We start from the raw sequence: 27,751 nt of genomic DNA, 5'->3' as shown, positions 1-27,751 counted from the left end.
GCCCCACATTATTTTTGATAGCAGTCTAATTTTTCATACATATATTATCAGATTTGACGCATCTGTCCTTTTTTTTTTTTTTGTAGCGTGACCCTTTTTTTGAGGAGGAAATTTCCTTATCTGAGAAGAAAGACGGAGACTGTTTTACGAAATAGCTTCAAAGAATCGATACAAGAGGAAATATGTACTGTAGCTGCAACTTGTGAATTCAGAGCACCCCTTTAAAAATTCAATAAATTTGATTTGATAGACTGTTTTGAACACGTGTTTTGTTTTCTTGTCTTGTGATCTTGTGTCTGAAGTGTTTGTGTCGTATTAAATCGGCGTGTTTGACTTTGATTTATCTTGACTTTGTGTTCGTGTGAGCAGAGTTTCTTGTAGTAGGGGGATGATTCATGGAGCTTTATAGTAAGTGTGGTCTACAACTTTACACAATAACACCAAAATATTGATGATAGTAAATATTTAGGTGTTAAAAGGGGCCATAATCTATTATTTCTACTCAGGGCTGCCTCCCAAATCACTCCCTAGTTGCTACATTGTGCGTTTTAATGACTCTCTGCATTAATTTAAGTGTGAATTCTCAGGATTTAGGCTGTGAATCCCAAAGTAACTCATGATACGTTCCCCACAATAACAATGAAATCATGATACAGCAAGTCTGTGACACCTGATACAAGCGGTCATCTAAGATACATCGCGATGTCTGCGGGACTGAAAAGAAAAAATACTTGATTATATTGATTTAAAAAGGCTGAACTGCCAGAAACGGGAACAGACCTGGAGTTAAAATGTTAAGTCTGTGTTGTGTTCACTGCCGCCTGCTAAAAAATCCCAAAGTGCAACGCTCCACATTTTATGGATGCAAAAAATTACTCACGCCACTCTGAAATTGTTCCCAGGCAAAACATCACACATGCTAATCACACTCATACCTCAAACCCTTCTGTTACAATGTGGGATCACCTGGATGTACGTGACACGGTCGTGTGGTGTTCAGACGGAGATGAGACGGTAACATCCAGCTGGACATCCTGAAGGAATCTGAGGAAACTCGTCAGCCTGCGTCAAATAAAAATGATGTCCATTGTCTGGGTGCAGTGTCTCTGCCTGGTCCTGGTGCCTGTAGGTCATCTTTCAGCTGTAATGTGAAGTCATGACCACCCAGAGGCACTGCTGACTCAACTGACACCTGAGGCTGCTGGAGGGAAGACGGTGGTGTGGTGACGCTCATTGAAAGAATAATCCTGTTAATGAATCTTAAATCTGTTGGTTGAATAAACCAGACTATGATTCTTTAAATCACTTTCTGAACACCATATTTCTTTAAAGGCAGCATGTAAATCACAAGCAAGAATTAATAACCATCATTTTATCATTTGAGGTCAATGCAGCAATGTCAATGCAAGCTGTTTTATAGGAATCTTTACAAACAGAGGCAGCTTATGAAATCCTGAAGGTAAGAAAAAACAGTAATAAATAGTAGTGTCATGGGAATTTCAAAATAAAGGCGTTTCTTAGCGATGGCGGCGATATGAATCGATGTTTTAACTTTGCATCGATGCTATTGGATCGTTGATCATTGATCCGGATCGATGTATCGTTACACCCATAATGAATCCATCAGTGGGACTCCAGTTAACTTTAAAAAACTTTCAAAATCTCTCTATTTCTTGAAGTTTAAAGGGGCTCTATGTAACAATTTTTTGCAACTTACGTATATTAATTGTGTTTTTGTTCATATGTGAGCAGACTGTAACGTCAGGTGAAATGAGACCTTCCCCGTCTCTCTCTCGTCGTCTATACAAGCCTGTGGACGATTTGTCTCAGTTGCTGGACTCTGGATTTCTTTGTGAAGGACTCGGGTTGGATTTTCTGCGACAGTCCAAAGGATGTGACTAACAACCAGCTTCCAGCACAACACAGAGCTTCTTTCAGGTCTTCTTCTTTCAGCAGGCTGCTGTATGTTATTGGTTTATGTATGAATCCATTTTGTATTGTATCTGAGAGAGACCAAAAAGCAATGAGGGCTTCTATTTGAGAAAATACCTATTTTCAGGTATTTGGGTGGAGAGAACTCAACTCTCTGCAACTTAAAGATAAAATGACGTCTCGTTACCTAATTACCTGCATGTTCATCAGTTTCCTAATGTTTCCAAGCAGCATTATTGTTGGCGACAACAAGTGGCTCATTTTTCTTTTCCTCAGAGGAACAACTGCACACAATAAAGGACAGAAAGTGAGTTTATTCATTCTTTTAATCCATAATGGAGACGTGAAAGCAGACAGAAATAGTGCAGGTAATCAGCCTGACTCGATCACCAGTCAGAGAAACTTCTCTATTGCCTGTTTAAATATGAGGTGTTGCCAAAGTGGTAAGTCTTTTGAATTTGAGGTTTAGCAAAAAATCTAATCTAACCCAAGATCTAAGGGTCTTTACATCTTTATCTATTTATTAGTTTTTGTTTGTTATTTATTAAATTTGACTCTGGCAAACAAAAAATAAACACTTGAATATATGATGACATACGACACGTACTACCTACTTTACACTTTCAGGTAATGTGAAAAATAAAAAGTATTAAAATAAAAAAAATATTGACGTGAGTAACTTTTTTCGAATGCATAAAACCTTTCTGCCTTGTTGCTTCCTCGTGTTTAAATCCCTTTCAGAGTGAAGTTGGTCTTCACTTAGACTGAAGCATTCACCATCTTGAAAATCGACCCTTGGGAACCTGCCGTCACACCGTCTGGTACCACCGTTTTACAAGCAGCAAAGAGACACAAAAACATTTGAATAATGTTGGCCCCTCCTGCCTGTTGGACCCCTCTCTCCGCCCCCTTTATGTCCCAAAATACAGAAGCAAACCTGTTGCTCCCCCGGCTCAGGAGACCACAGATAGCTCAGACAACACGCTGAGCTGGGGGCAGCAGGGGTGGACATCTAGGAAACAAATAGTCGAAGGAAGACGGAACAAAATCGTCTGCCTACCTCAACTGGAGCCCCTCGAAAGGTTAGTTTGATCATTCCTCAAGTCCCGCATGAGCTGAGAACCTGATCTGTCCATGCCTCTTTTCCCAAGATAACATTGTGCATGAGTTTTTCCATGACTTATAAATAACAACCGCTCTTACTTTGACCAGATGAGAGGGGAGAGTAAGAGAAGACGCACATTGAGAGAAGTCCTCCATGGATCTTGATGGGACACTGATGAGAGGAATCCCCCCTGCGACCCTGATCAACCTTTAAAACCCTTTCGCGTCTTCGACTTTGGTGAAAAGGTGGCATGGAACGTGTCAGATGACATTGAAAGTTTTTCAGAAGGAAGGAATTTGTAGATAAACCGTTTGGTGAAGAACTCAGGACGAGAATCGGAGAACGAACTGAAAAAGGACAAGAAGAGATTTGAAGGTTTGGTTCCTGAGCTCTGAACCGACCACCCCCGTTACTCATTTAACTTCTTCTGGGGTGGTGAGAGTCGAGAAAGAAGCCATGGATGTAGCCACAGAGAGCGTTCAGGAGGCGATGGTAAGCGAGGCTCTGGTCCAGTTCAAGACCACGTTGCAAGCAGCCATCAAGGAGGTGCACGTGGATGTAAGTGCGTTCAAGCAGCGCATCGAGCAGAGGATCGAGGAGCTGTGCATTTCAAACGGACCGTTGGCCGGGGCTGTGACCAAGCTGCAGGAGGAGAACGTGCAGCTCAGGGCGAAGATGGAGGCCCTCAGCCGCCTGGTGGAGGGTCTCGCTGGGGTGAAGATCGAGAGGAGTCCTGCTGAAGTGAAGGCGAAGAACGTGGAGGACGGTTTAGAGAATGGACATGCACAGATACAGTCCAAGACCCAGGAGGAGCAGAGAGGTTTGGTCAACTCTGGAAGATCTGACAGCAGCCAGTCCAGTCTGTCCACCTCCACATACTCTGATCCGTCAGGGTCAGGTGGAAGTGCAGGATGGGGCCACGCTGCTGCTCCTGCTTCAGCTCCCACCTACACCCGAGCACCTCCTCCATGGAGAGCAAAGAGACACGCAGAAATTAACGTGAGTACTCGTTCTGCTTTTCTACAGACACACCGTTTAAAGAATACCTGCCTCTGGATTGCAACAAAAGAGGGATACCAGCATGGACAACATTATTAGATGTGTTTGTCTGTAGGATAGCAACTGAAAATTTAAATTATAGATTAATCTGTTGATTATGATTATTATTGAGTCTGTAAAATGTCCAGAAAATGTAACAAACACTCATCAGAGCCCCGAGTGACGTCTTTAAAATGCTTCTTTTGTCAAACCAACAGTCCAAAACCCAAAGAGTCTTCAATTTATTATCATCAATGACAAAGATCCTCACATTTAAGAAGCTGGAACCAGCAAATGTTTGAAATTGCTTTATTGTCTATTTGACTCTAAATGTGACCATTATTCACAAAATGAACATCATGCTCCATTGAAGAAGACTTAAAACTAGCGATTGAGACCATAAACTCATCAGGAAACTGTTTACTGAGGTAATAAATCAAGTGAGCAGAAGCCTCATTTCCTCATAAGCTTACATAGAATCAGACTTCTTCTTGAAACCGGGCCGTTAGAAAGAATGCAGGTTTAAGGCACTTTCGCACAGACTTCACTTTTCAGACCTGCAAGCTTCTGAAGCTTTATTTCAGACGGTTTTGGCTTCAGCTTGGTAGCAACATGAGATGCTTACCATTGCTAGCTGCCATCAAATGAACTAAACTGAACAACTTAGATGTTGATGATGGAGCATTAAGTGATGAATCAGATGGTTATCTTATCTCAAACCGTGGTACGTCATAGCGGAGGGCTAAAGACCCGCTGATTTCAGGGCAGAGGAATGTTGGTTGGGTTTGCGTTTCGACGGGACAGCTGGTCGTCCCTCTTCAGGGTGTGTGGGGCTGGGAGGTATTATTGACAGGGACGTAGATGCAATTTAACTTTCCATTCGGAGATTTGAGACTTGGATTGGCTGTGAAGCGAGATTCCTGAACGATTAGGGCACAGATATTTATTTATACATCTGTCTTCAGAGGGTGGCGTGTGAGTGACGTCATACAAAAATGCAACACAATACGTGGACAGAAGCACGCAGCGTCGTGTCGGATACCGTTCCGGTTCGTCAGCTACATCCCTGACTGCTGACCTGATTTCACTTCCACGACTTCAGGACTTTTATTATCTGAGGAAATCAATCAGGAGCTGATCATTTAGACTTTGCGGTCCTCACACCTGTACCTGTCTCCAAGGAGGAAGCTGCAGTGCCGTTGAAGTCGATACAGAGCGTGCAGAGGCTCCAAAGAGCTGCAGCCCAAACCCCAAAAATACATGTGCCCTTTGGAGGACCTGCTGTCAGAAAACAGGGTCATGAGCAGCAGAGGGCTGAGATGAGGGGGGGTAGGGAAGGGTTTAAGTGTGTAAATGTGTGTGTGTGGTGGCGAGATTGTTCTTAAATCCATGAAGGCCAATGTAAGTCTTTAATCACAGTGACAGTAAAGGTTGTAATTTGGATATTCAAGGTTAATGACGCTGGATAACTGAAAATAACGATATGATAGTAACTAATAATAGTCCTGGCTGCTGATGCTATCACCGCTGCTCTCCAGATAAATGTTGGAGGCTGGAGTCGGAGGTTAAATATATATTGGAGTCTAATCCTGACTCTTATCCACGTCCTCACATGGAGGTCTTGATGGATCAAGGCGGATCAGTTCATACGCATGTCTGATCTTTTTGGATGTGACACCACGTTCTAATGGACCCGGTCGATGCTACAGTGATCTACGCGGTGACATTTGGAGGGATCGTACGGTACATCCACACACGCTCTGAATGCCTGACATAAGCACAACTTTGTGGGTGAGAGTAGGAAGAGGAGGTTGGAGAGAGTCAGGTGTGTCCGTTAGGAGCCAAGCACTCGACAGTTTCCTCCTCTGAACACAAACACAGAGCTGCTGAGCTTTTCTTTGGCATGTCAGGGTGCTGCTGACAGACACAGAGGGGTGTAGGGATGACGTGTTTCTTCTAGGCTAACCCGGAAGTTAGCATCGCCCTGGTTCCCTCGACGAAAAACCAATGAGATTTTTTAAGTTTATGATACTTTCGTGTTTTCTTCAGCAAGATAATCTTCACAGATGAACCACTTTTTCTTTTTCTTACCACTGATTCTTGAAGCGTAAATCAAATAAAAAGCTAATGTTGGGCTGTAAACAGACTACACTGCGGTCGCATGACACACTATACGACACACACTTTACTTTACAGGTTGTAAAGTTAAAGTTAGAATAGTTTGTAACTGAAGTCGGCCTGTAAAGACGCACTAGTGAGTCGATGAGTCTCCGTGTTCGACACGATGACGTAAAGTCTCACTTAGCCACTTGTTAGCAGCCACTGTTTTAAAGACACCTAAGGGCTTTTTACTGAAAACCAATTATAAAAACTCATAGACTTTGAGACGAGGGAACTGGATGTGCAAAAATGTGAACTGATTTCCAGGTTTTAGGACTACAGACGACACCGCTCTGTTAGTATTAGAAAATCACAGTGCGTATTACTTTAGGCCGCTGCGATGCAATAATGTCGACGTGCACAGATTCTGCAAGAAACACGCAGCGTGGTCCGGAAAAAGAGTAAAAGATACATGTAACTGCACCATCATGGTACGTTACTCTGTAGAGTGAATGCCATGTCAACTACTTTTACCTCCGCCATGGAGGTGTCTGTTTGTTTGTTAATGGATTTTCACTAAACTTGGACGGAGGACGGGTCTCGACCCCAGAATAGACCCCATTAACTGTTGGTGCAGATCTGGATGAATCCAATCCTTTTCTCAGTATCTTCAACAATGCGAGAGAGGGCTTCTTTCAACTTTTCGTAAATTTCTCAGGGGACAATTCACAGCTCTTGATGAAAAAAATCTGGCGTATTTAGGTGTCTGGTATCTATGGGTGAGTACAGACCGTTGGGCCTTGGGTTATGTTTTTGTGTCTACCAGAAGAATCAAAGTCCGAAGTCTCCTTTTAGTTCTATTTGGTTTCCAACTCCCCAGAATTACCTGGCTGCTAAATCCTCGACTGTGTTCAGCAGCTCGTTGCTAACTTTGTCTGTGTTAGTGTATTCGGTTCTGAGCTTTTTCACTGAATACAGCTGGAAAGGAGATTGATAAGAGCGCTGAGGCTGCGCCAAAACAAACAAGTTTTGTGCCGTAAAACCCAAACGGGGAGCTAAAAGAGTCTTCAACGCTCCTCCCATGTGTGGTTGCTTGATTGATTGGTGGTTTAGGTGTCTCAGAGTTGGGTCATTCTTGTCAGACTACTCAGTATGCATCTTGTTAGCCGTTACTTTTATTACCAAATCTGTAAAATAGCTAAAAACTGTTAGAGTGTTGTAAAAAGCTCAGTACGATAACATATGCTGGCTTCTGTCACTCCTCCATGGTGATAAAAACCATTTGGTCAGTAATGTTTTCTCACTGCTGACATAATGATCATGCCTGTGTTTATGTGTTTGTCGTCCCCAACTCAAGTATGTTTGTCCGTCTCCAAGACAGAGCCACGGTGGTATGGAGGTAAACCCAGGCAGAGGTTGAAGGGATTAACAGGGTCAGACAGTCGGACTGTGACATCCTACAGGAGCCCACAGATCACGATGGTGCTAATCTCCCTCCTGACGACCAGTTGACGGACCGGCTGAAATGGCTGTATTACGTAGCTGCCAGATCACCGCGTGTGTCTGGAAAGCAAAAGACTTTGTGGGGGCGTGAGTGAGGGGGCAAACGCAGGCCACGCTTCAGGCTGATAAACTTAGGTGCTGTTTGAAGTGCTCGGGCGAACTCACTGATTTCCGAGGCATCCATTTGAGGCTATATTGGGATGTAAGAGGAGTGGAACGGAAACTCTTGCAAAGGGGCTGATTGCAGAATCTAAAATAGCCTCTCAGTGGGAACATGGGTTTGTTGGCCACAGCTGTCATTAGAGGAGATGTTTTCAACTGTTAACAGCTGAACATCACACATTCAGAGAAGTCAGCACACACACAGACACACACACACACACACGGACAGATTTATCTCAGATGATAAAGGCTTAAAATTAATTTTAGCTCCACAGCGTGCAGCGGTCTGAAAGACAAAAGAGCCGTCTCTGTTTGTTGTGGGCGAGCGAACGTTGAACCCGGTGAGTGATGTTACTGAGGCAGATGTACAAATAGTAACAGACAGTCAGCTGTGTGTCTTACATCACTCAGTTACCTTCCTGAGGTAATGGCTGATAAAGGAAATGGGGTTTCTTGCATTATTTCATTTCGGTTTGTTGTGTTTTATGATTCCTCTTCAAACTTATAACACACGTTTTTCTCTCTTTTACTTAAGATCCTTTTCTTAAGCATGAGCATCAATACAATGTACTGATACAATGTAGATATACAATCTATCTATCTTATATTATTATTGTTATTATTATTGTTGTTATTGTTATTATTATTATTATTATTATGATGCTTTTACTATCATTTATATTCATATCTCAATTAGTTAAGCTGTTAACACTGCTGTGGCTGCTGTATCCCCCCTCCTCCCGTCTCTCCCTCACCCCCATCCCTCTCTCTCTCTCTCTCTCTCTCTCTGTTTACCTCTCTCTCCCTCTCTCTCCTCTCTCTCTCCTTCTCTCTCTCCCTCCCTCCCTCCCTCTCTCCCTCTCTCTCTCCTTCCCTCTCTCTCTCCCTCTCTCTCTCTCTCCCCCGCTGTTGTTAAATGTGTGTCTTTACAGACAAAGACACACATTTAACATCATCACCAACAATGAAGAACATAAATATAAATATAAATATCCAGCAGTGTGTGTAACACACACCTCATATCAAAAGGTTTTGGTTAACAGAGCTATGCTAGAGGGTATGAAGGATCTCTGGGCCCTGGAAGGTGTTACCCTGTACCTCCATCCTGATGGTAACAACTCATATTCACCATAGAGAGGGTTTGATGCACCACTGAGGGCTGCCCATCCTTTCGCTGTCACTCGGTGCACACAAAGCAGAGTCATATTGTCATGTTGTTGACCCACGGTCTTCACTAGACATATTAATAATCTTACTAAGTTTGTTTTTCGTCACTACAGTCAATGAAAAAACAAAATATTCTCTATTGTAATCCTTTCCTATTGATGACACCTGTGTCTATATCCTATGTCAGTTTTTCCTCAGTTATTGTGCCGAGATATTTATATTTATTTACAAATCCAATAAAGTCAACCTTGATAAATGCTTGGTATCCCGTTTATGGCTCTGAAATCCAAAATCATTTCTTTATCTTAGTAGAACTTGCGTGACACCAGTTAACAAACTCATCCACACATATACGTCACCATCAGCGATCAAACCATTTTAACACTGACAGCATCAGATGAGTTAGCCCTTCACTCTTTGTATCAAGAGTAAACAAAACTGGAGAGATGACGCTTCAGTGTGGGGCCCCCGACCTGCAAAACAAACAACATGCCACAGACACTCATCGCCGCAGTGCAGCGCCACATGCACCCAATCACAGTTCTGCTCATGAAAGTCGTTATATAATAGAACTGCATGTTTTTTTTTACTTCCTGTCTTTCCTGTACAGGGCACTGATGCCAAAGGAGAGAAAAGTGATGCCCACGTTGCCACGATTGCACGAGAGAATGGTAAACAAGGTACGCAGATCATCTGAGACGTTCTCCACACAGGTAACCTGACAAGCTGACCTCACCTTTAGTTATGTTTGGTTATGTCTCCTCAGAAAGCTCATCAGCGGACTCTGACGCAGTCCAAACTGCTGAGGCTGTTTCTCAGTCTCACAGGCCTCTCACCGCCAGCATGAAGCCAAATCTAGAGTCTTCTGCCTTAACTAACTCTGTTCAGTCCAACGTGGAAACTCCCAACACACCTGGTCAGTTGGTTTTACAAGTTACATTATATGTTTTGGTAATGCTTAATATTCAGGGAATGGAGGTCTTCAGTTGATCTATTTTACTTCCAGACCAGGAAGAATCAGGTCTTCTGAACAAACCCCATCTTCCCCTCACTGCAATGACAAAATCCAGCTGTGAAGCTCCAGCTGTTCTTCAGTCTCCTGCGTCTGTTCCCAAAGCAACAAAAGAAACTCCAGCACAGTCAGTCGAGACTCCGGCTAAATCTGGTGAGCAGAAAATCTAATTCTGTCTCGTAAAATCAATATATTCCTTCATTTATGCTAAGAATCTGCTTCTCTATAAACAAACGCATCACTCGTTACAGATGAACCCCAGCCTCATCTTCCTGTCACTGCCATGAAAAGCAAACTGAATCCTGAGACTGCCACCAAACCTGACCAGTCTCCAGCAGCTGCGCCTAAAGCAGCTGTCCATTCTCCAACAGAGGCTCCGACAGGAGAAGCAGGAGAATATCCTTTTGGAAGAGGTCGGTCTTTGACAAACACTCAGACTATGGAGATGCATTCAAAGGTTCATGCTTGTGAATTACGAGCACTTACGCAGCTGCAAATATCCCAGCGATTCATTTTAAATATCCAAATCTAAAATAAACAAATATTTATAAAAGTGAAAATGTTTGAAAAATGTGTTATTTTGTGAATCATATTTTTAATAAAGAGGGTAAGATAATGTGCTACAGACAGAGACGAGTCGCTTCAGTGCAAGACTGTAATCAATTTTTCTCAACAGTACCACAAAAATAAGATAAAGATAAGACTTATTGATTCCTCATGAGGGAAACTCACTTGTTACAAAATAGAATAATAGAAAAAATTGAAATAGCATCACAATAATGAAAATAAACACTATATACACTGGTGTATAAAGAAATTAAAGAAATAAAAGTGTGTATTTTTCTTGTCATTTTTAAAGAACCGTCGAAAATTCAGGATAAATGGGAACACATTTTTGACACACCTCATTATATGAAATAACCACAGACTTCCATGTGCAAGAATTTCAATTTATATACAGAGTTCTTACCAAAAAAACAATTCATAAATATGCAGGGGCCTAATCTGTCTTCAGTTTGCAGATTTAGTAACAATTACATTTAATTAATAACCAACATATTTCGGTGCTGCCCTCTAGTGGCACCATTCTGGACCACAGTTCAAATATGGCTAAAAAAGAAGAAGTGGACATCCAGGCGATTTAAACATGTAAACCCAACGGTGGTGAGCATCCTTCTCTTTCCTCCTTTGAAAAAATATGACACGAACAAGTAGAATTCAACCCTCGAGTTAAACATCTCACAACAGTGGAAATATTAGCTGCACAAACCGACGACAGTATGTGACATAAGCTGCTGGGATTTCAAGGTTCAAGGTAGTTTAGTATAATTTCATTATACAACACAGGGTTGAATAACGAAATGAAACATTAAACATATATACAGTTATTTTATTTAATTTACGTCAGAGTTCATGTAAACTGCAGCAATGAGACGGTGATGATAATGTGGTCGGCATCTTCATATTAAAAGTTCAACTTTAGGTAAACACTGTCACTTTTAACTGCGTGTGAGCTCCGAGCATCAATGCCGTACTCACAGAGTCCACCTCTCTTCCTCCTGCGATAAATTTCATATTTCAACTACAAGATTTTGTAACATTTATGTTTTTATTTTCACTCCATGTTTCCTTCCTGTGATTATTTCATTCTGTCTTTGCTTGTGCAGGTACATCTGGAGCAAAGGAGTCGAGGTCGCAGTTATCCCAGGAGCAGTCGGGTTCTGGATCTCAGGCCCATTTTGCTCTCACAGCTGTGACCAAAAACAGCTCTGAGACCTCTGCTGCACCCAAACCTGATCAGACTCCTGCTGCTGCACCGAATCCTTCAGTACCAGAATCACCGACGGTAAAGAGAGGCGTAGGCGTATACCCGTTTATACACGGTGAGTACAGTTCCAGGATATTGAAATGTCTGGAGATAAACACAATAATCATCAAAGCAAGCTTGAATTGTTAATTCATACATGTACAGTGACAGTTGTGTGCTTTATTTCTTTCTTCATTAGACGCCACTCAACCCAAGCCACCATTGACGCTCTCCACCATGACCACATCCACCACAGAGTCGTCATCCACGACTCAGTCTTCAATTATTTTAGCATCACAGGATCCTGCGGTTAAACCTGGGGAATATCCCTTTAAACGGGGTGAGTTCAACCAAGGACAGGATCCGTCTCTCAAATAAAGGTCATGGGTAGTTCCTTGTTTTTTTTAAATCTCTCCATTGTGTTACATATTTTATGAGATTTTTAATTTTCCAATTATTCTCCCTTTTTGTCTCACCTCATTAATTCAGTACCAATTCTCAAGACACCCAGTCCCAGTTTAAAGAGAAGTGTCAGCTTTCCTCAGCCTGCAGGTAAAACATAGTAAACCCTCAACAGGGCTGGTTATATAAGTCATTGTACAAAGGTTTTTTTTGTCATTTTTGTCTCTTTTAATCTCACGGCATGTCTCTTCTTTTTGTGTTTCCTCAGAAAAATTACTTCCCTCCAAATCAATCATAAAATCTGGCTTCTCACCTAATCTGGACAAGTAAGTCACGACCCTGAAACCTGTTAACTATTCTTAGATTGCACTTATGCAACGGAAATATCTTGTCAATATACGGCAGCTTCAGTTTTATCTGACTTTCACTGTTTTCTCCACAGGAAAGTGAACAAGACAGGTGGGGTTGAGTTTAAGCAGGATTTGATAAAATCACAAACACTCCCACGCTCCAATGGGGCTCAGGCCAAACGGGCCATGTTTGAGAGGATGAGCTCAGACCCTATAAAGTGAGTGTCTTTAAAATATTTTCATTTTGATCCTGATCCACACATTCAGTCCCAGATATGAGTGAGTTGTATTTCTCTTGAACAGGCCGAAGGATTCAAAGCCGAAACTGAAGCGCTCTCAGAGTTTTGGAGCGTCCAGTGCCAGCGGTATAAAACAGATCCTGTTGGAGTGGTGCCGCTCAAAAACCATCGGCTATCAGGTACGACAGTGGAATATTTTTCACCCAAAAATAAAAATTCTGTTGTTTAAAAACATCATTAAAAAGTCCGTTTTAAATAAGGCCTGAAAAGTCTGCTGTCAAAAACACACATTTGAAATGAACAACAGGCTTGTGGAAATAAGACAAATGATCTTAAAGTAGCTCCTAAGATGCTTTTCTATAATCTCACACTGCACAATCTCACAGTAATGTAGAGAAAAGATAAATGAGAGCAACGGAATAAATGCATAAAAGCAAAATGTACGTGAAAGATTTAACCTGATGCCATTATCACCCGTCTCTCAGAACATAGACATCCAGAACTTCTCGTCCAGCTGGAGTGATGGGATGGCGTTCTGCGCTCTGGTCCACTCTTTCTTCCCTCTGGACTTTGATTACAACACGCTGGACGCCGCAAACCGCAAACACAACCTCCAGCTGGCGTTCACCACCGCAGAGTAAGCTGGCTCGAATGAACTTAGTTAAGCTGTTGAGCAATTTTTTTATGGGAGTGTGGGACTTTCTCCACCAGCGACAAAGAAGTAGCCTCTATTAGTAGCTATAGCATTCGCTGTATTTGTAAAATTTGACACGTTTACCATCAACTTTTCCATTTCAGGGAGCAGGCTGACTGCCTCCGTCTGATCGAGGTGGAGGACATGCTGGAGATGGGGGACAAGCCAGACCCTATGTGTGTGTTTACATACGTCCAGTCCCTCTACAACCACCTGAAGAAGTTTGAATAACTCTGTATCAGAGTAGATTACACAGCCTAGATGTTATTAACCACAGTGTGCCATGAACACTTTGAACGAGCCGACTAATGTGGAGTCCAAAATCAGTTTTACACAGTGTGTGTGTATTCAACAGTTTTCCTTGAGAATTCACAGCTGACACTGATTCTTAAAAAAATGCATTTTCTTATGACATGTTTTGTGATGTGTGTGGCTCTAAGGTTTTTATGTAGCTCTCAATTCACTAATTATGCTGTAATCTAAGAAGGGAAGATTACCTCTCAGTTAAAGAAGTATTAGGTTGTGATAGCTGCTGTGTTTGGGAGCAGGTGCAATGTTACAAACCAAAGATTTATGAATATGAATCAGTGTAGAAATGTTCCAGTAACAATAAACTGGAGTCCTGCCCAAGTTGAGTCTTGAAATATGGCAAAATAAAGCGATTTTATAGTATTTTCCTAGTTTTGTTAATTGTGGTAAATTGCTGCAAAGTCGATTATGGTCATGAGGTGAAGTGTTAGTGTAATTCTGTGAATAATCCAACTAATTGTGTGCATGCAGGAGTGTCAGTCTTTCAGTGGCACAACATGCGATTACCAGGAGACACATTGAGGTCAGTCAGTCAGACTGGTGCTAGTTGATATGACGGTCGTCTAGACTGCAGGCTATATATGACTTACACTTTTAAACAATTTGATTTTAATCACAAAAATCACATGTGAATCAGTATAAGGGCACAGAAATTGGACCTTTAGTTAAGATTTAGTTAAGATTTTTTTGTATCAAATGTGAAATGTAACTCTAAGTTTGGTTTAGGGGTTACCTTTACTGAAGTGCTGTACTTTTTGACAGCTTAAGTTATTAGTGACTAGTGAGTAAGATGTGACTTGACATATGAAGATCTTATAAACTATGTTTTGTTATAAATTAAGCTACCAACAGTAAGTACCAGTACATCTGAAATGATTCATCAAATAGTTTATTGACAGGGAATTATTTAATTGTTGATTTATAATCATTTTTCATTTAATTTTTTTCCTTTCCTTTGAATTATTTGAATTTTTTTTAATAATGTTGAGGTCTGGACTGCTCGTTGGACAAAGCAAAGTGAACTTTCATGTTTTACATCATCTACAGTTACTCCCCAAACAAACATGTAGCCTAATTCTCACTCTGCTGGAAACTTCTCTCTCATCGAGTGAGTATTGCAAAATAAGAGGTGGCGACATGTTTATGCAATGATGTGATTCTAATGAAGACAAAGGGGGGTGGCGTGGGAAACCAGGCCATTTATCATCCATGAGTCAACCCATAACCGAACAGCTAAGTTCTCACAGTTATTCAGAGGATCCTCACTGATGACGCAGTTTGGGAACAAATTATGAAAATCTAGGTTTGGTGGATGGATTTCTTTTATGTAGCTTTTTTCTTCACACTTTTAGAAAAATTAGGATTTTCATGCAAAATGTGCCAGAAATAGGTTCATTAAATGGAGTGTACATTGCCATCTACTGGTAGCCCAAATGTAGCCCAGTGCAAAAGGACATTGACCTACAATGCATTTTAGGAGGGACTTTCAGGAGCAGACATTTGTACTATCACCCTGGAATTTTATATTCATTTGACAATTTGAGATAACAAATTGATAATTAAAAGTTTAATTATAATTGCCAAATAAAACCTTTGCCTTATACTTAATAAATGCGTGTTTGTTAGCAGTTTAAAATCTGGTTAAGAGCCAAAGTCTGCAGAAAAGTTTAATTATGGTGCGTTTACGGCTTAGTAAATAAATGAGAGAAACTCACGTTGTTGCCTTTTGCTACCGCATTGTTCTAAGTAATTCCTCAGAAATGAAAGATTTTCTACAGGTAAATAAAAGTGTGAATACTACTAAATACTTATACTAAATAAACAATGGAAGGCACTTTGTGTAATGCTGCAGTTTAAGGGAGGTAGAGGAGTCGTTACCTCGTATCTACACATTTTTTAAGGGGCGTGAACGCAACGCTTCCCATTGACCAGGCATCCCTTCCGGTAGATGAGGTCAACTTTTCCCCAGATCCGCCATTTCAGTCCCGGAGTTTCTTGTTGCACATTAGTTTTGATTATTTAAATATTTGTGTCATTTTAACGCTTAAGCTGTTGACTGTTGGGTTTCGTGAGACAACAGGAGTCCCGTCAGCTTAAACGCCGTGACATTATTTGTGTTAGTCGCTTAAAACTGCGGTATTATACCGTATTTTCAGAGGCAGCGTTAGTCTACCAAAGTTTTTGTATGAGTTGCGGATAGGGAGAGGCGGCGGGGAAAGGCCTCAAGCCTCGGACAGGATTTCACAACCATGGCTGGTAATTTTGATGCCGAAGACCGTGCTAGCTGGTACTGGGGACGGCTAAGCCGCCAGGACGCGGTTTCTCTCCTCCAGGGACAGAGACATGGCGTTTTCCTGGTGAGGGACTCAATCACCAGCCCTGGAGACTACGTGCTGTCCGTCTCAGAGAACTCCAAAGTGTCCCATTATATAATCAACAGCATCAGTAACAACCGGCAATCTGGCTCAGGTAATGTTCAGTTGTTTCACCTAGCAAGGTACTTGACCTGCCTTGCTATACATGTTCACCCGATACCAACGTTTCAAGGCTTATTTTCATTTTAACTGTGGTTTGCTGTGATTTAGTCCCAACTCCTTCGCCTTAGCCGCGCCAAACGCCCGTCAAGAATTGCCCAATTTAACCTGATGTAGGTAAAACTTAAAACATACCTGCCCTTTATCGCAGCAGTTTAAGTATTTCACGTGTTTTCGGGTGGTACTCTCGACATCGGCGTGTATACAATCTAAAAATGTTCGCAATTTTGTACGAAATTGAAAACTTTCACACTGCTTGCTACCGCCCAGTATTTTGGACCCGTTAGCGTTAGCTAGCTCAGCTGCTAACGCTAGCGTCTGTAGGTAGAGAAGAGGAGTCTGTGTTAAGTTTTAACACTTTTGACTGAAATTATATGTCACTCGCTTTATTGCGGCTAATCCCCATGTATGAAATGTATCAGTTGAACGTGGCAATTTAAATGAAATCGTAACGCTAATGTACAAATTGTGTGCTTTTTTTGTATGAGCATCGTAAAGTTAAGTGGGCTACTTTTTAAATGGAGTTCGGTGCTTAGCTAGCTAGCTAGCTAGCTATCAACAACATATTAGGCTTGATTTATTCAACCACCAGACTGTGGGTCATTTATGAATCTCTCCTGACTGAGGGGCTGAGGCGGTGTTTTGTCCTTGTGTAGGCAGCAGGACGGTAGTGAGGTGGGCTGGGCTGCTGCTGCTGCAGGGATTGAATGAACTGGGCAGGCTGGGCTGTCACAACTGGAGGATGACTGGTCGGATTGGCGTTTCAGGAATGTCTGTGATCCTGCCCTGTTGCTCATACATAGTCCTGCTCACAGGTCTGCTGCTGTGCTTGTGGCTCGTTGTCCTTTCTGGGTCATTTTTTAATTTGTGTTTCCCTTCAGTAAGTCATCAATTGATGGGCCATTGTGGTAACTACATCGTCCCAGTCTGTCAGAGAAAATATGACAAATATTCAAGTAATTGTGGGCACATTTCTTTTAAAAATCACAAGCAAGTAAATGATAAAAGTGTAGGAACAGTTCCCAGTGTTTTGGGCTGTTATTTGAACCAGATTGAAATATGGAGCCAAAGTTTAAACTGAACCAATAAGTGTGATGAAATCTGACTTATTTAGTATGTTTCCTAAAACCTGTCCAGTGTTTACACAAAATGATGTGTGCTAAAGCCACTCTAGATTGGGTGGTATTATCAAGGGTTTCCCTCAGCAGCGCCTCAGCTGATTTGGGCACCACCTAAGCCAAATGAATGGAAACAGAATGACACATCTAATGGTTGCAGTTGGTCCTTAGTGGACTTCTTTAGCAAGCTTTATCATTAAGGGTTTATTATTTATTATCTGCTCTGGCTTTTCCAACCTTTTTCCAACTGTTTGTCACAAATATGGTCATTATAACCATCTAAAATGATGTGAAATTGCTTTTTTTTTACTGTGAAACATGTAAAATTTTCCTGGAAAGGACCCCTAACCCCTCTCCTGTAAATATGACATCTAAGTTTTGTTAAAAAGAGGGAAAACACTGATTATGATAAAAATTTGTCAGGCTGTAGTTTGTCTGCTATGTCGATGTTACCGACTTCACTATCCTTTAAATATCTCTGGTTGTGCTAAGTCATTGTTGACACTGTTGCAAATCAACAAGCAGATTTGCTTTACGACAACATTGGATTTATAGGATTTTTGCATGAACGATCAGAATCGCATTGAGTTGTCTGTGATTTAAATCACTGAGTTATCCCAAACCAGCATTCAGGTTTTTGTGGTTGCAGGTAGTTTCTTGATTTTGCAAAACATTGACTGTACAATGATATACAAGTCAGTGACACTGGAGCCTCATCATCCCCTGATAGTCTCCCCAAACACAGCACTCTGTGGTTGGACTTTTCAGTGAGAAGTTAATCTTCTTGTGTGCTGTGTGAATACAAAGTTGTGATTGTGGTGCTCGTTGATCAGTCCAAAGACGTTGGTATTTATGTTTTTTTTTATTTGATTGTTTCTGTGATGTTTTACTATCAACAAACTAACAAAGTCACCTTTCGTCTGCCAGGTGTGGCTCCTCCTCGGTTTCGGATTGGGGATCAGGAGTTTGAGGCGCTGCCAGCCCTGCTAGAGTTTTATAAGATCCACTACCTGGACACCACCACACTCATAGAACCCATAAGCAAGGCCAAGCACACAGGATTCAGCTCCTCTGTTGGCGTCCCGCAGCAGTCCGATGAGGCAGAGTTTGTGCGGGCGCTGTTTGACTTCCCCGGCAACGATGAGGAGGACCTCCCCTTCCGCAAGGGCGACATCCTGCGCGTGCTCGAGAAGCCGGAGGAGCAGTGGTGGAATGCTGCTAACCAGGAGGGCCGAGCCGGGATGATCCCCGTGCCCTACGTGGAGAAGTACCGGCCCGCCTCGCCCACTGGTGCCAGCCTGGGTCCCCCTGCTGCGGGGACAGGACAGGGGGGGCTTGTTGGAGGGGTAGCAGGCAGCACTGACGGAACAGGGGCCCCTCAGGCCAACCCTCTGGGGGACCCGGGCCAGTACGCTCAGCCTGTGGTCAACGCTCAGCTCCCTAACCTACAGAATGGGCCCGTCTATGCCCGAGCCATTCAGAAGAGGGTGCCCAACGCCTACGACAAGACTGCGCTCGCTCTGGAGGTATCAATCCCACCCACCATTCATTTTCTCCAAGGCTGTCCTTCCATTCAGTGTTAACCTCTTTTCTCTGTTTTCTTTTTTTGGTCTCAGCTGAGGCAGTCTAGATTGTCCTCATTGTTAATGGCTTACTCATGCATGTGAGCATGCACACAAAGTATCTTTACAAATGCAAGCTGACAGTGCACATGAAGACACTCAGAGTGGAGATGGCTCTATAGAAAAGATGGACACAGATCCTTTACAGTGGCCTCTCTTTATGTACACACTGTGGCCTGTTGGATTAATGTGAGTGTTACATTGTACATTCATTACCAGCGAAGCCCAGTGAAACAAGGTTTGTTGTTTTGAGATGTTTACTTGGAACAGATAGATGCTCAAATTACTAAAAAAATGCAGATAATGTTGGAGGGGTAATGAAGACAGTTTGACATCCATACTGCATAGGGTTAATGAGCCTAGCCTGATGACCATGGATTTAGAGCTGCAAAATTTGAGTTGATTTTGATAATCTTTTAATCATTTTAGTCTTTCTTAAGCAAAAATCTCAACCATTTGCTTGTTCCAGCTTCTGAAATGTGAGGATTTGCTGCTTTTCTTTGTCATTTTTTTTATTGTAAATGAAGAGTCTTTTGGTTTTTTGATTGTTGGTTGCAGAAAAAAAGCAAGTTGAAGATGTCAACTTGGGCTCTGGGATATTGAGATGAGCTTTTTTCACTTTTTAAAAAAACATTTTATAGACTACACGCGTGATTGTGAAATAATAAGATTGATAATAAAAATACTCCTTAGTTGCAGCACACACCATGGGAATACTTGGTTATATTGGTGGTAGCTGTAGCGGCTTTTCTCCCAAAGCCTCCTTCTCCCAACTTGTTCCCATCATTGATACGTACAGTGGGTTTGTATAAAACACTTGGAGAGCTGCTGAAGAGTAGATTCCAAAACTAAAGCAGATTCAATTAAATAATCTTAAAATGAAAATACATTTAATCTATCTTCACAGTCTACCTTTGGGCAAGTGCTGATTTGGTACCATCTCTGAACACTCACATTCCTATAGCTGTCACTTGTCGGGGCTCTAGATGTTCTCTCTGCAGCCCAGGCGCCACCATTTTGTCTGAAATAAACGTGGAAGATGGTGTATATGTGTGCTTCTGTGTGAGATGAAGCAGACAAGATGACATTAAAGTGTTGACGAACCCCTGCTGGGCTGTTTAAAATAGGTCACAATATATTTGCACAGCCTGCCAAAGTATAGACTATGTAGGAAACAGTGTGAAGTCACGATTCACAGGGCTGTACACAATGCTCTCACTGTAGATAAGGACAGCAATTAGTCTGTAATTTTCAGCTGGCAGCTCATCTGCTTGCTGTAATTTACTTCTTCTGTACATCTACCTCATCTGTTTTTAGCTTCTAACAGAGGAAACACTATTAAAACTTTTAAATTAAAACCACTGCATCAGAAGGACTGCCAATACATATAAAATAGGCACTGCAGGGAGGAATTGACTGATGTGGGATTTAGAAGGTGAATAAAATATTGTTATCTGGACTAAAGCTGCTGTAGCTTTCTCCAGACATCTAAATTAACACATGTATATCTGATTTCATTGACAATTCAAATGGTTCTGGTGTTGTGCCCAATATTGGTCTCCGAGACAGAGAAATAGTTGGCCAACCAGGGGTTTGAATGTGGGTTTAAGAGTGTGAATGTCAGAGCCCGACATAGCTAGTGACGACATCTACCTTACGAAACATTGGAGTTGCTGTACTACCAATGCCTTGATTGAGTTTGTATGTAATATTGTGAGACTTTGTCATTCTTGTATATAAACACCAAGGTCAGGCAATATCATAAACCAACTAACCAATCAAGCCAGCGGTGGACCAACCACTCCCATGTTCTGTGAGGTAAAATCGCTGTTTTTGTCCATGGAGTCTGGTGGCTTTGAACAGAGCGATAAAACGACTGTTTTTGTTTAAGCGAGAATGATTTTACTTTTTAACAAAATGGCTTCCCTCCTTAGGGATCCGTGGCAAAAACAAGCACTTTTATTTAGTGGATCTACTTTGACGGGAGCTGTTGCCCCACATTGCAGTTCATTTTGCAACTGCCAGCTGACGTGGTCTACTGAGGCGATTCCAAAAACTTTTGCACCTATTAGTCATGTAGACACCAAAAAACAAAAAGGGGGTCAGGTTTATAAATAGCGGACGTGCCCTTTACATTTGTGGATTTCTTTGATTGTAATGAAAAATGTCAACTGCTCCAAGCAACTGCTACCACCACGCCTGTCTTGACTGAACATGATGTCGTTGAGACGGATGTGTCACTCAAAACAAACCAGCCTCCCTTCCTCAAAAAGAAATTTAAATAATCCCTGTGTATCTGTCAAACTAGGATGTCTGTTTGCTGTTCTGCAGTTGTAAAGATGAAGATGTCGCTACTGTTTTTTTGACATTGAGCTTGTATCGATGGATTCGACTGATATGACCTGATCCTGCCTGTAAATACAGAGCGGAGTTATTAAAATTACGTAATTCTGTAGTAGTTTTAATTTGGATTTTTTAATTTTTTTTTCAATTTAGTTTTTGTTAGCTTCCAGAGAGGATTTTTTCATTTTAGTTTTTTTTTTATTGTTTGAAATTGTTCAATTTCATTTGGGTTTTTTCAAATATCAATATAACAATAACAATCAGTTTTATTGTATTTTTTTTGTATTAGTTATTACAATACAACACAATGTTCTGTGAAGGCAATTGACTCAAGGTCATGCTCACAACAAGTATGAGGAGGCATATTTTTATCAAGACTGGGATGTCAGTCATTTTTAGTTAACTACAATAACCTTGGAGGGGAGAAAGAGATAGAAAGTGTTTGTATTGTATCTCCTTATATATCTCTTTTTTTCTCATTTGCCAGGTGGGAGACATGGTAAAAGTGACCAAGATCAATGTGAACGGCCAGTGGGAGGGTGAGTGCAAAGGCAAGCGAGGCCACTTTCCCTTCACCCACGTTCGACTGTTGGAACAACACCATCCTGAAGACGAGAGCTGAGAAACAAACGCACTCCCATCATCACCTCGACAGTGTCCAGCACATCCCTTCTCCTTCGGCCATTTTGTCATGCTCAGAAAGAAAAAGATTGATACAAGCACACAGTATATGAACCTATGAGCTCAACCGGTCAGGGACTCTTGACCCTGCCAATGCAAGACTTTTTGGGTGATCTTACCTAATGTCATTTTGAAAAGTTTACACTAAGGTCAGACTGATATCGGTTCACCTACATGAGCCTTCTTTAAAGTTAGCATTGCACACTGTTGGCTTCCTCCTCGACTACAGCCTCATGAAAATGTTCCAAAACAAAATGAAATATTTCTTGTATTCAGATAGATGGCAGCATTTATCGGTTTAATATTTATTAAAATGAAGCAGGGGTAAACAGTTAGCCTACCTGACTCATGAACGAGCATGACAACAACTCTGAATCAGCTTTATTTACTTCTTGTCATTCATTAACAGGTGTAGAAATGAGACACTGTTTTTGCGAGGCTTTCACACCCAAACGGTTTTGTTCAAACAAACTCTGGCGCATTCACATGTTTGGCTTGGTTGATTTTGGTCAATGTGAAAGCTGTTCATCGAACTCTTCCAAGAGACTGCTTGAAAAATAGGATTTCAGTCTTTTCCAAGCAAACTGTGATGCGGTTTGTTTGTTTGTTTGTTTGTCAAAGCAGACCAACCCCAGGAATTTGTGATGGTAGTTATGATTTTATCATGAATTCAAACGCTAACCTACATTTATTTACTACTAAATCCACCTGTTGACTGGGATCTGTCAAGATGGTCTCCTGCAGTGTGTGATGTGCATTATTCCGCAAGAAAATCCAGTAACCATGGTAACGTGTGCACATCAGCAAGTAAGCACGGCGATCTGCTTCAAAAGGAGTTAAATCAGAGGTGTGTTGTGCTCGAGTCTTCAATGTATTTTAGCATTTCTTCATTAAAAAACGTAACAAATGTAGAGACCAAGAAAGAAATATCCCCCTGCAAAACACCTTTTTTTTCATCCCGGTTCTGCCTATTCAGCATTGTTTCTAACATGTGGTCCAGGTGCAGTCTTGACTAAATAATTCTTACAACGATTTATGTCTTCATGAGCTCTTTGTGCCACCAAATAGGGTGAAGTGCAGAGATGCATCCAGATGATGCAGGATGACCAAAATCAATAAATCTGTCCAATCATTGAGCGAACTCTCAGTCCATATCCCTTAATGTTGCTTTTTGTTACCTGTTTTAACAAGTCAGTTTGAACAGGAAATGGACCAGCACCAAGAAGCAACAATCTTTAATTGTTTTTCTTTAGTCTAGACTGAAATAACCAAACTACAGGCGTGAAAGTGAACTTGTGTTAGATGTTAGGGTGGCTTCCGGGATCAAAAACCAGTCGAGGCAGTGAAGCTCCTGTCCCTGAAAGAATTTAATTAGTTTTGAATTGAATAAACGGCAAAAAAGGAAAAGGAAGGACAATTGTCAGTTTGAGACAGTTTCGATCCAGAATGGGCAGTATGAGGCGCCAGTAACCGATATCAGTCGAGCCCTAGTATACACACCTCCAGCCCAGTATTGAAGTCTGCACCACACATCCACAGCAGAGTCGACCTACTCTTTCCCTTCCTGTGGTGTCTGTGTATCCCCACCCACTACATTTCATTCATACACAGAAGGGAGAAAGAATCGATTGCACACAGGAGACAAAACACTCTCTCACAGAATCATGAATCAGTGAGTTTTTGTAGTGCTAGACTGTGAACCTCGGAGCGAAACGAGCAAAGACTTTTCCTGTCTGGTGGAGAAGGACGACGCTCCTCCTCGCCAAGACGACTTCACCAACTTATTACATCCCACACTACAAACCAAGTCCTCTTTTTTTGTACTAAAAGTGGAAAATATTATGATAGAATTGACTATATATATATACACACACACCTTACATGCTAAATACTGTAAACATTCTTCCTTCGTTATATTTGATTTTCTTTGACTTTTTGTTACCGGAGACTGTGCATCTATTATTTTATGTTCCTCTTTTGAAACACTATTCAGCGCCAACGTGGATGACTCCGAATGCAGCCGTGTGACAGAACAAAATAAGCATCCTTTCAAGGAGGAAAAAGCGATCCCCTGAGGCAGTTTTAGAAGATGAGAGGAGAAAGGTTGACGGATTTTATTTTTGTCTTCCAGCAGGCTTTTTATTGCATCGTCATTCTGAGAAGCTTTTCAGATAAAATCCGCCCTGAAACACTAATACCACTGCATTTTATGTACAAGTCGTAAAACAGACATTATGTCACTTCATAAGGTTTATTGTTTCTCATTTGCTGTTTCCTCATTAAATACACATGTTATTATTACACATAAAGCTTTTGCAAACACACACAGGCCCACTGAGCATTATGTCATTATGAAAGTAAACCATAAAATGGTCTTTTTCTATTCTATGAATTTTGCTCTCCTTATCTTAATGGCATTTTCTAACATCCTGGATCAGAATGCCTTTTCCTCACCACTTTAGGCTTTTCTACTTAACATTATCCCCATTGTTACTCAGTGTAACATAATTAGGTGACTTGCAAATGGAAGTAACATGACAACAAATCATCCTGTGGTCATAGTCTTATACTTGTGTATTACATCAAGCTAAGATCGGGTTATACTTTTTGTGTATAAACTTTCCAATGATGCATAAATGCAATTGATTCCTCTTGTCTGGTGCCAATGTTAAACTACAGTAGGAACATTGTGAGTGGCCAACCTCAGCTACACATAGAAGTCAGTCAGCTGGGAGGATAAATCCTCTCTACCTCATGTCTGGTATTGAAAAAGATGAGACGTGTTATTGGTATTTATTGGCCCCAAATCTGGATCAGTCAGTCAGTATTGTTTTTGATATTTTAAAATGAACAACACGCAGCCAAATGGTTTCCAAACTATTTGGAATATGACTATTTTCAGATCATGATCTATCTTGAAGGCGCCCTCAGTCTACTTTCGAGGTGAATTATAGGGATAGTGGGATTTAATATTCTCTTTCTTCTGTTTCCCAACTTCACATAACCTCGTTAAGTATCAGATCCACGGTGTTTGGAACAGGCCAATAGAGGGTTGTAGCCAACCAGATGGATGTACTGATTTGACAAATTGATTCACATGGCTCTTTCTTGTGTGACTTATTGTAGACAAAGCAATGCGAGTAATAGCTAGCAGCATGCCGGATGAGGAGCTGGTGCCAAAAAAGACCTAAATGCAGCCCAATTGCCAGAATAAATGTTAGCTAGGTATATTTCTGCAAAACTACAGATAAGTTTAAAGTGAACGTTTCTTTACGTTTCTTTGGGTTCAGTTTCCTAGTTCTCTCTCGTCACAGCGCTGTGCTTGTGGTCTGCTTAGGTTTAGGCACAAAAACCACTTGGATATGGTTAAGAAAACATCATGGTTTTGGCCTACGGTAGCCAGCAGCTGGAAATGGGCCACAGGTCAACTTAAAAAAACACATGGTTTTGTCGCCATAAAAATGGCTGGAAATCTCTCCACAGAGTCGAGCTGCTGTCGCCCGCTTGGCAGCCCTGTGGCTTATAATAACAAGCTCAACCATGCCCTTTGGTCAGATGTGTAAAAAAAATGCCTATGGACAAATATTCAGACCTCACTTCCCACAGTGTTTTTTTATATTTACTATAAAGACTGTATGATGAGAAGTTGTAAATCTCACACATACATCGAAATAGCATCGGCATGGTTTCCTATGAAGGCCTAAACACCTCTTTTTAATCTATATTATAGATGCATTCATGGGCACATTTATTAGTTTGAATTCCTTCAGTGTCCTCCATGTGCTTAAAGTTATCCCAGCTGTATGTTGTTGGAGGACAAATGCAACTGATATCTGGTGAAATTGTGCTGTTTTGCTGTTCTTTTCAATACAATGTGTTCAGACAATTGGAGCCAACAGAGGTGTCGATTTGCAAACAGTCACGGGTGAATTTGTGTCCTCTTAAAGCTGACTGAAAGAGTGGAAATCTGTGTACAATTTGATTTATAAACCAGATGGAAGAGAGTGCAAATGCATATTTCTGCATTAATATGAATACACAAAGTTTGTCTCTAACCTACACTAAGTTTTTATTCATCTGGCCTCTGACTGATATCCTGAAATGTAGTCTTGAGTTCACAATGTTTTTATAAAATTGTAAAAAAAAAATGTCCCTCCATTTTTTTGTTATTGATACTCAAATTAAGGAAATTATTTTTTGTATGCCACATTAATGCCATATTTTTATTACTTTAATATGTTTATTGGGAATTTTGAGCCACACTCGTGGGTCATATACAGCCCTGTATATGTTAATAAACACATGCAATAGTTCGAAGCCCCCATATTTTATGTTTCTTTGTTAAAATGAAATATTTGAGCCCAGAAAGTACATTTAGTGGTAAATGTTCTCATAAAAGTCAGCTAATTGTAACTGCATTGTTTATTATGAGGGTATAGGTGACCAATTAACAATAACTGACTGGTCTGTCCTTTCTGTAGTGGTACCACTTAATTTATAAAGTTTTTTAATCCTATTTTTATATTTGTTGTAATGCCTTTATGCAAAGAGTTCATTGGGTATTGCTCCCATAACTCCCACTAATTGTCTTGCCTTTGCCTTTGAGGGATAATTTCATAATTCCATGACATTATTTGAACTCAGCTGTCCCACTGCAGGAAGTTAAAGACCAATGAATACTTTTAAAATGTTGTGTTTTCAGATACCATTGTTGATCCTACAATGTGCACCTTATCTCCTCTACAGCTCGAGAGAAAACGCATTGAGTCTCTTCATGCCAAATCATTTTTAACTTCCTTTTGTTTTTTCACAGTGATCATATATTTTTGCTTTGACTTTGAAAAAGACCGGAACGAGTGAAATAGGATTTTTTTTAAAGAGTACAATATGTCAAAGTCTTATAAAAATATATTATTTGAAGTTAAAAATTCCTTTTTTTTATTTTCCATAGCATGTAATGTGTACATATACCTAGTCAATAAAATATGTACCAGATTGTCTGTTTGGGTTTTACATTACTGTCTCCATATGGTGTGAAGTTATTCCATTTAATTAAAGTCAGTGTTTGTTGTTGATGTTGAATTGTCTGATCCAGCTTTTCACTCAACTCCTACATGTGATCTTAAAGGTGCAATATGTAAGAACTTCAGTTTAAAATGTTCAGAATGAGGAGAAACAACAATGTTGAGGTTGTGTTAAAGACATCTTCTTAAGTTAGCATGCTAACCAGCTAGCCGTGGCCCATCTTGTCTTGTGATACCACTTTGTACATCAAGAGGCGATAGTCCGATAGTAAAGCTCAGGCAGACGGAACGAATAGGAATGCTAGCTGCACGGCCAACTGACCTAACTAGCTGATGGCAGCTACAGTTAGCAGCAGTTAGCGGTTACTCTGGTTATATGCTGCCCCCTATTTGCTTGGAGTATGAATTTCACAGGTGGCTTATTCTTACATTACTTTAAGTGACACCAGCTTTTTAAGTCAAGATTTTCTGCCTGTTCACATCTAATACAGAACATTTTGTCTCACCAACCCTCAGAACAGATTTGTGGTGTAATAAGTCCAGAAAAGAAAAATAAATAAACCCACTGAGTACCAGTTATTTGTGTTCTCGGGTTAAATGAAGGTACTG

General features: G+C 41.0%; 2 protein-coding genes across 2 annotated transcripts; both read left to right on the top strand.

The window, feature by feature from the left end:
- Window positions 1-2,432: 2,432 nt before the first annotated feature.
- On the top strand, window positions 2,433-14,184 carry LOC141007463 (uncharacterized). Its single transcript, XM_073479828.1, has 14 exons — window positions 2,433-3,014; window positions 3,145-4,036; window positions 9,618-9,687; window positions 9,774-9,923; window positions 10,014-10,172; window positions 10,271-10,432; window positions 11,687-11,902; window positions 12,026-12,166; window positions 12,316-12,378; window positions 12,497-12,554; window positions 12,671-12,796; window positions 12,882-12,996; window positions 13,303-13,454; window positions 13,616-14,184. Exons 2-14 carry the CDS (start codon window positions 3,494-3,496, stop codon window positions 13,740-13,742), a joined length of 2,082 nt encoding a protein of 693 aa, XP_073335929.1. The 5' UTR covers window positions 2,433-3,014; window positions 3,145-3,493; the 3' UTR covers window positions 13,743-14,184.
- Window positions 14,185-15,784: 1,600 nt separating this feature from the next.
- On the top strand, window positions 15,785-27,118 carry LOC141006924 (adapter molecule crk-like). The gene is made up of 3 exons (XM_073479226.1): window positions 15,785-16,289; window positions 18,400-18,998; window positions 21,925-27,118. Exons 1-3 carry the CDS (start codon window positions 16,070-16,072, stop codon window positions 22,057-22,059), a joined length of 954 nt encoding a protein of 317 aa, XP_073335327.1. The 5' UTR covers window positions 15,785-16,069; the 3' UTR covers window positions 22,060-27,118.
- Window positions 27,119-27,751: the final 633 nt, after the last annotated feature.

Source organism: Pagrus major, chromosome 13 (assembly GCF_040436345.1).
Source record: "Pagrus major chromosome 13, Pma_NU_1.0".
NCBI classification, from domain to species: domain Eukaryota; kingdom Metazoa; phylum Chordata; class Actinopteri; order Spariformes; family Sparidae; genus Pagrus; species Pagrus major.
This window is presented reverse-complemented; position numbering and strand designations above follow the sequence as displayed.

Bases quoted from the DNA above. Each gene is read 5' to 3' on its own strand.
- LOC141007463 (XM_073479828.1), top strand. From the start codon at position 3,494: ATGGATGTAGCCACAGAGAGCGTTCAGGAGGCGATGGTAAGCGAGGCT. The intron at 10,433-11,686 runs GTCGGTCTTTGA...TTGCTTGTGCAG, and splicing joins AGAATATCCTTTTGGAAGAG to GTACATCTGGAGCAAAGGAG. The intron at 11,903-12,025 runs GTGAGTACAGTT...TTTCTTCATTAG, and splicing joins CGTATACCCGTTTATACACG to ACGCCACTCAACCCAAGCCA.
- LOC141006924 (XM_073479226.1), top strand. From the start codon at position 16,070: ATGGCTGGTAATTTTGATGCCGAAGACCGTGCTAGCTGGTACTGGGGA. The intron at 16,290-18,399 runs GTAATGTTCAGT...TTCGTCTGCCAG, and splicing joins CAACCGGCAATCTGGCTCAG to GTGTGGCTCCTCCTCGGTTT. The intron at 18,999-21,924 runs GTATCAATCCCA...CTCATTTGCCAG, and splicing joins AGACTGCGCTCGCTCTGGAG to GTGGGAGACATGGTAAAAGT.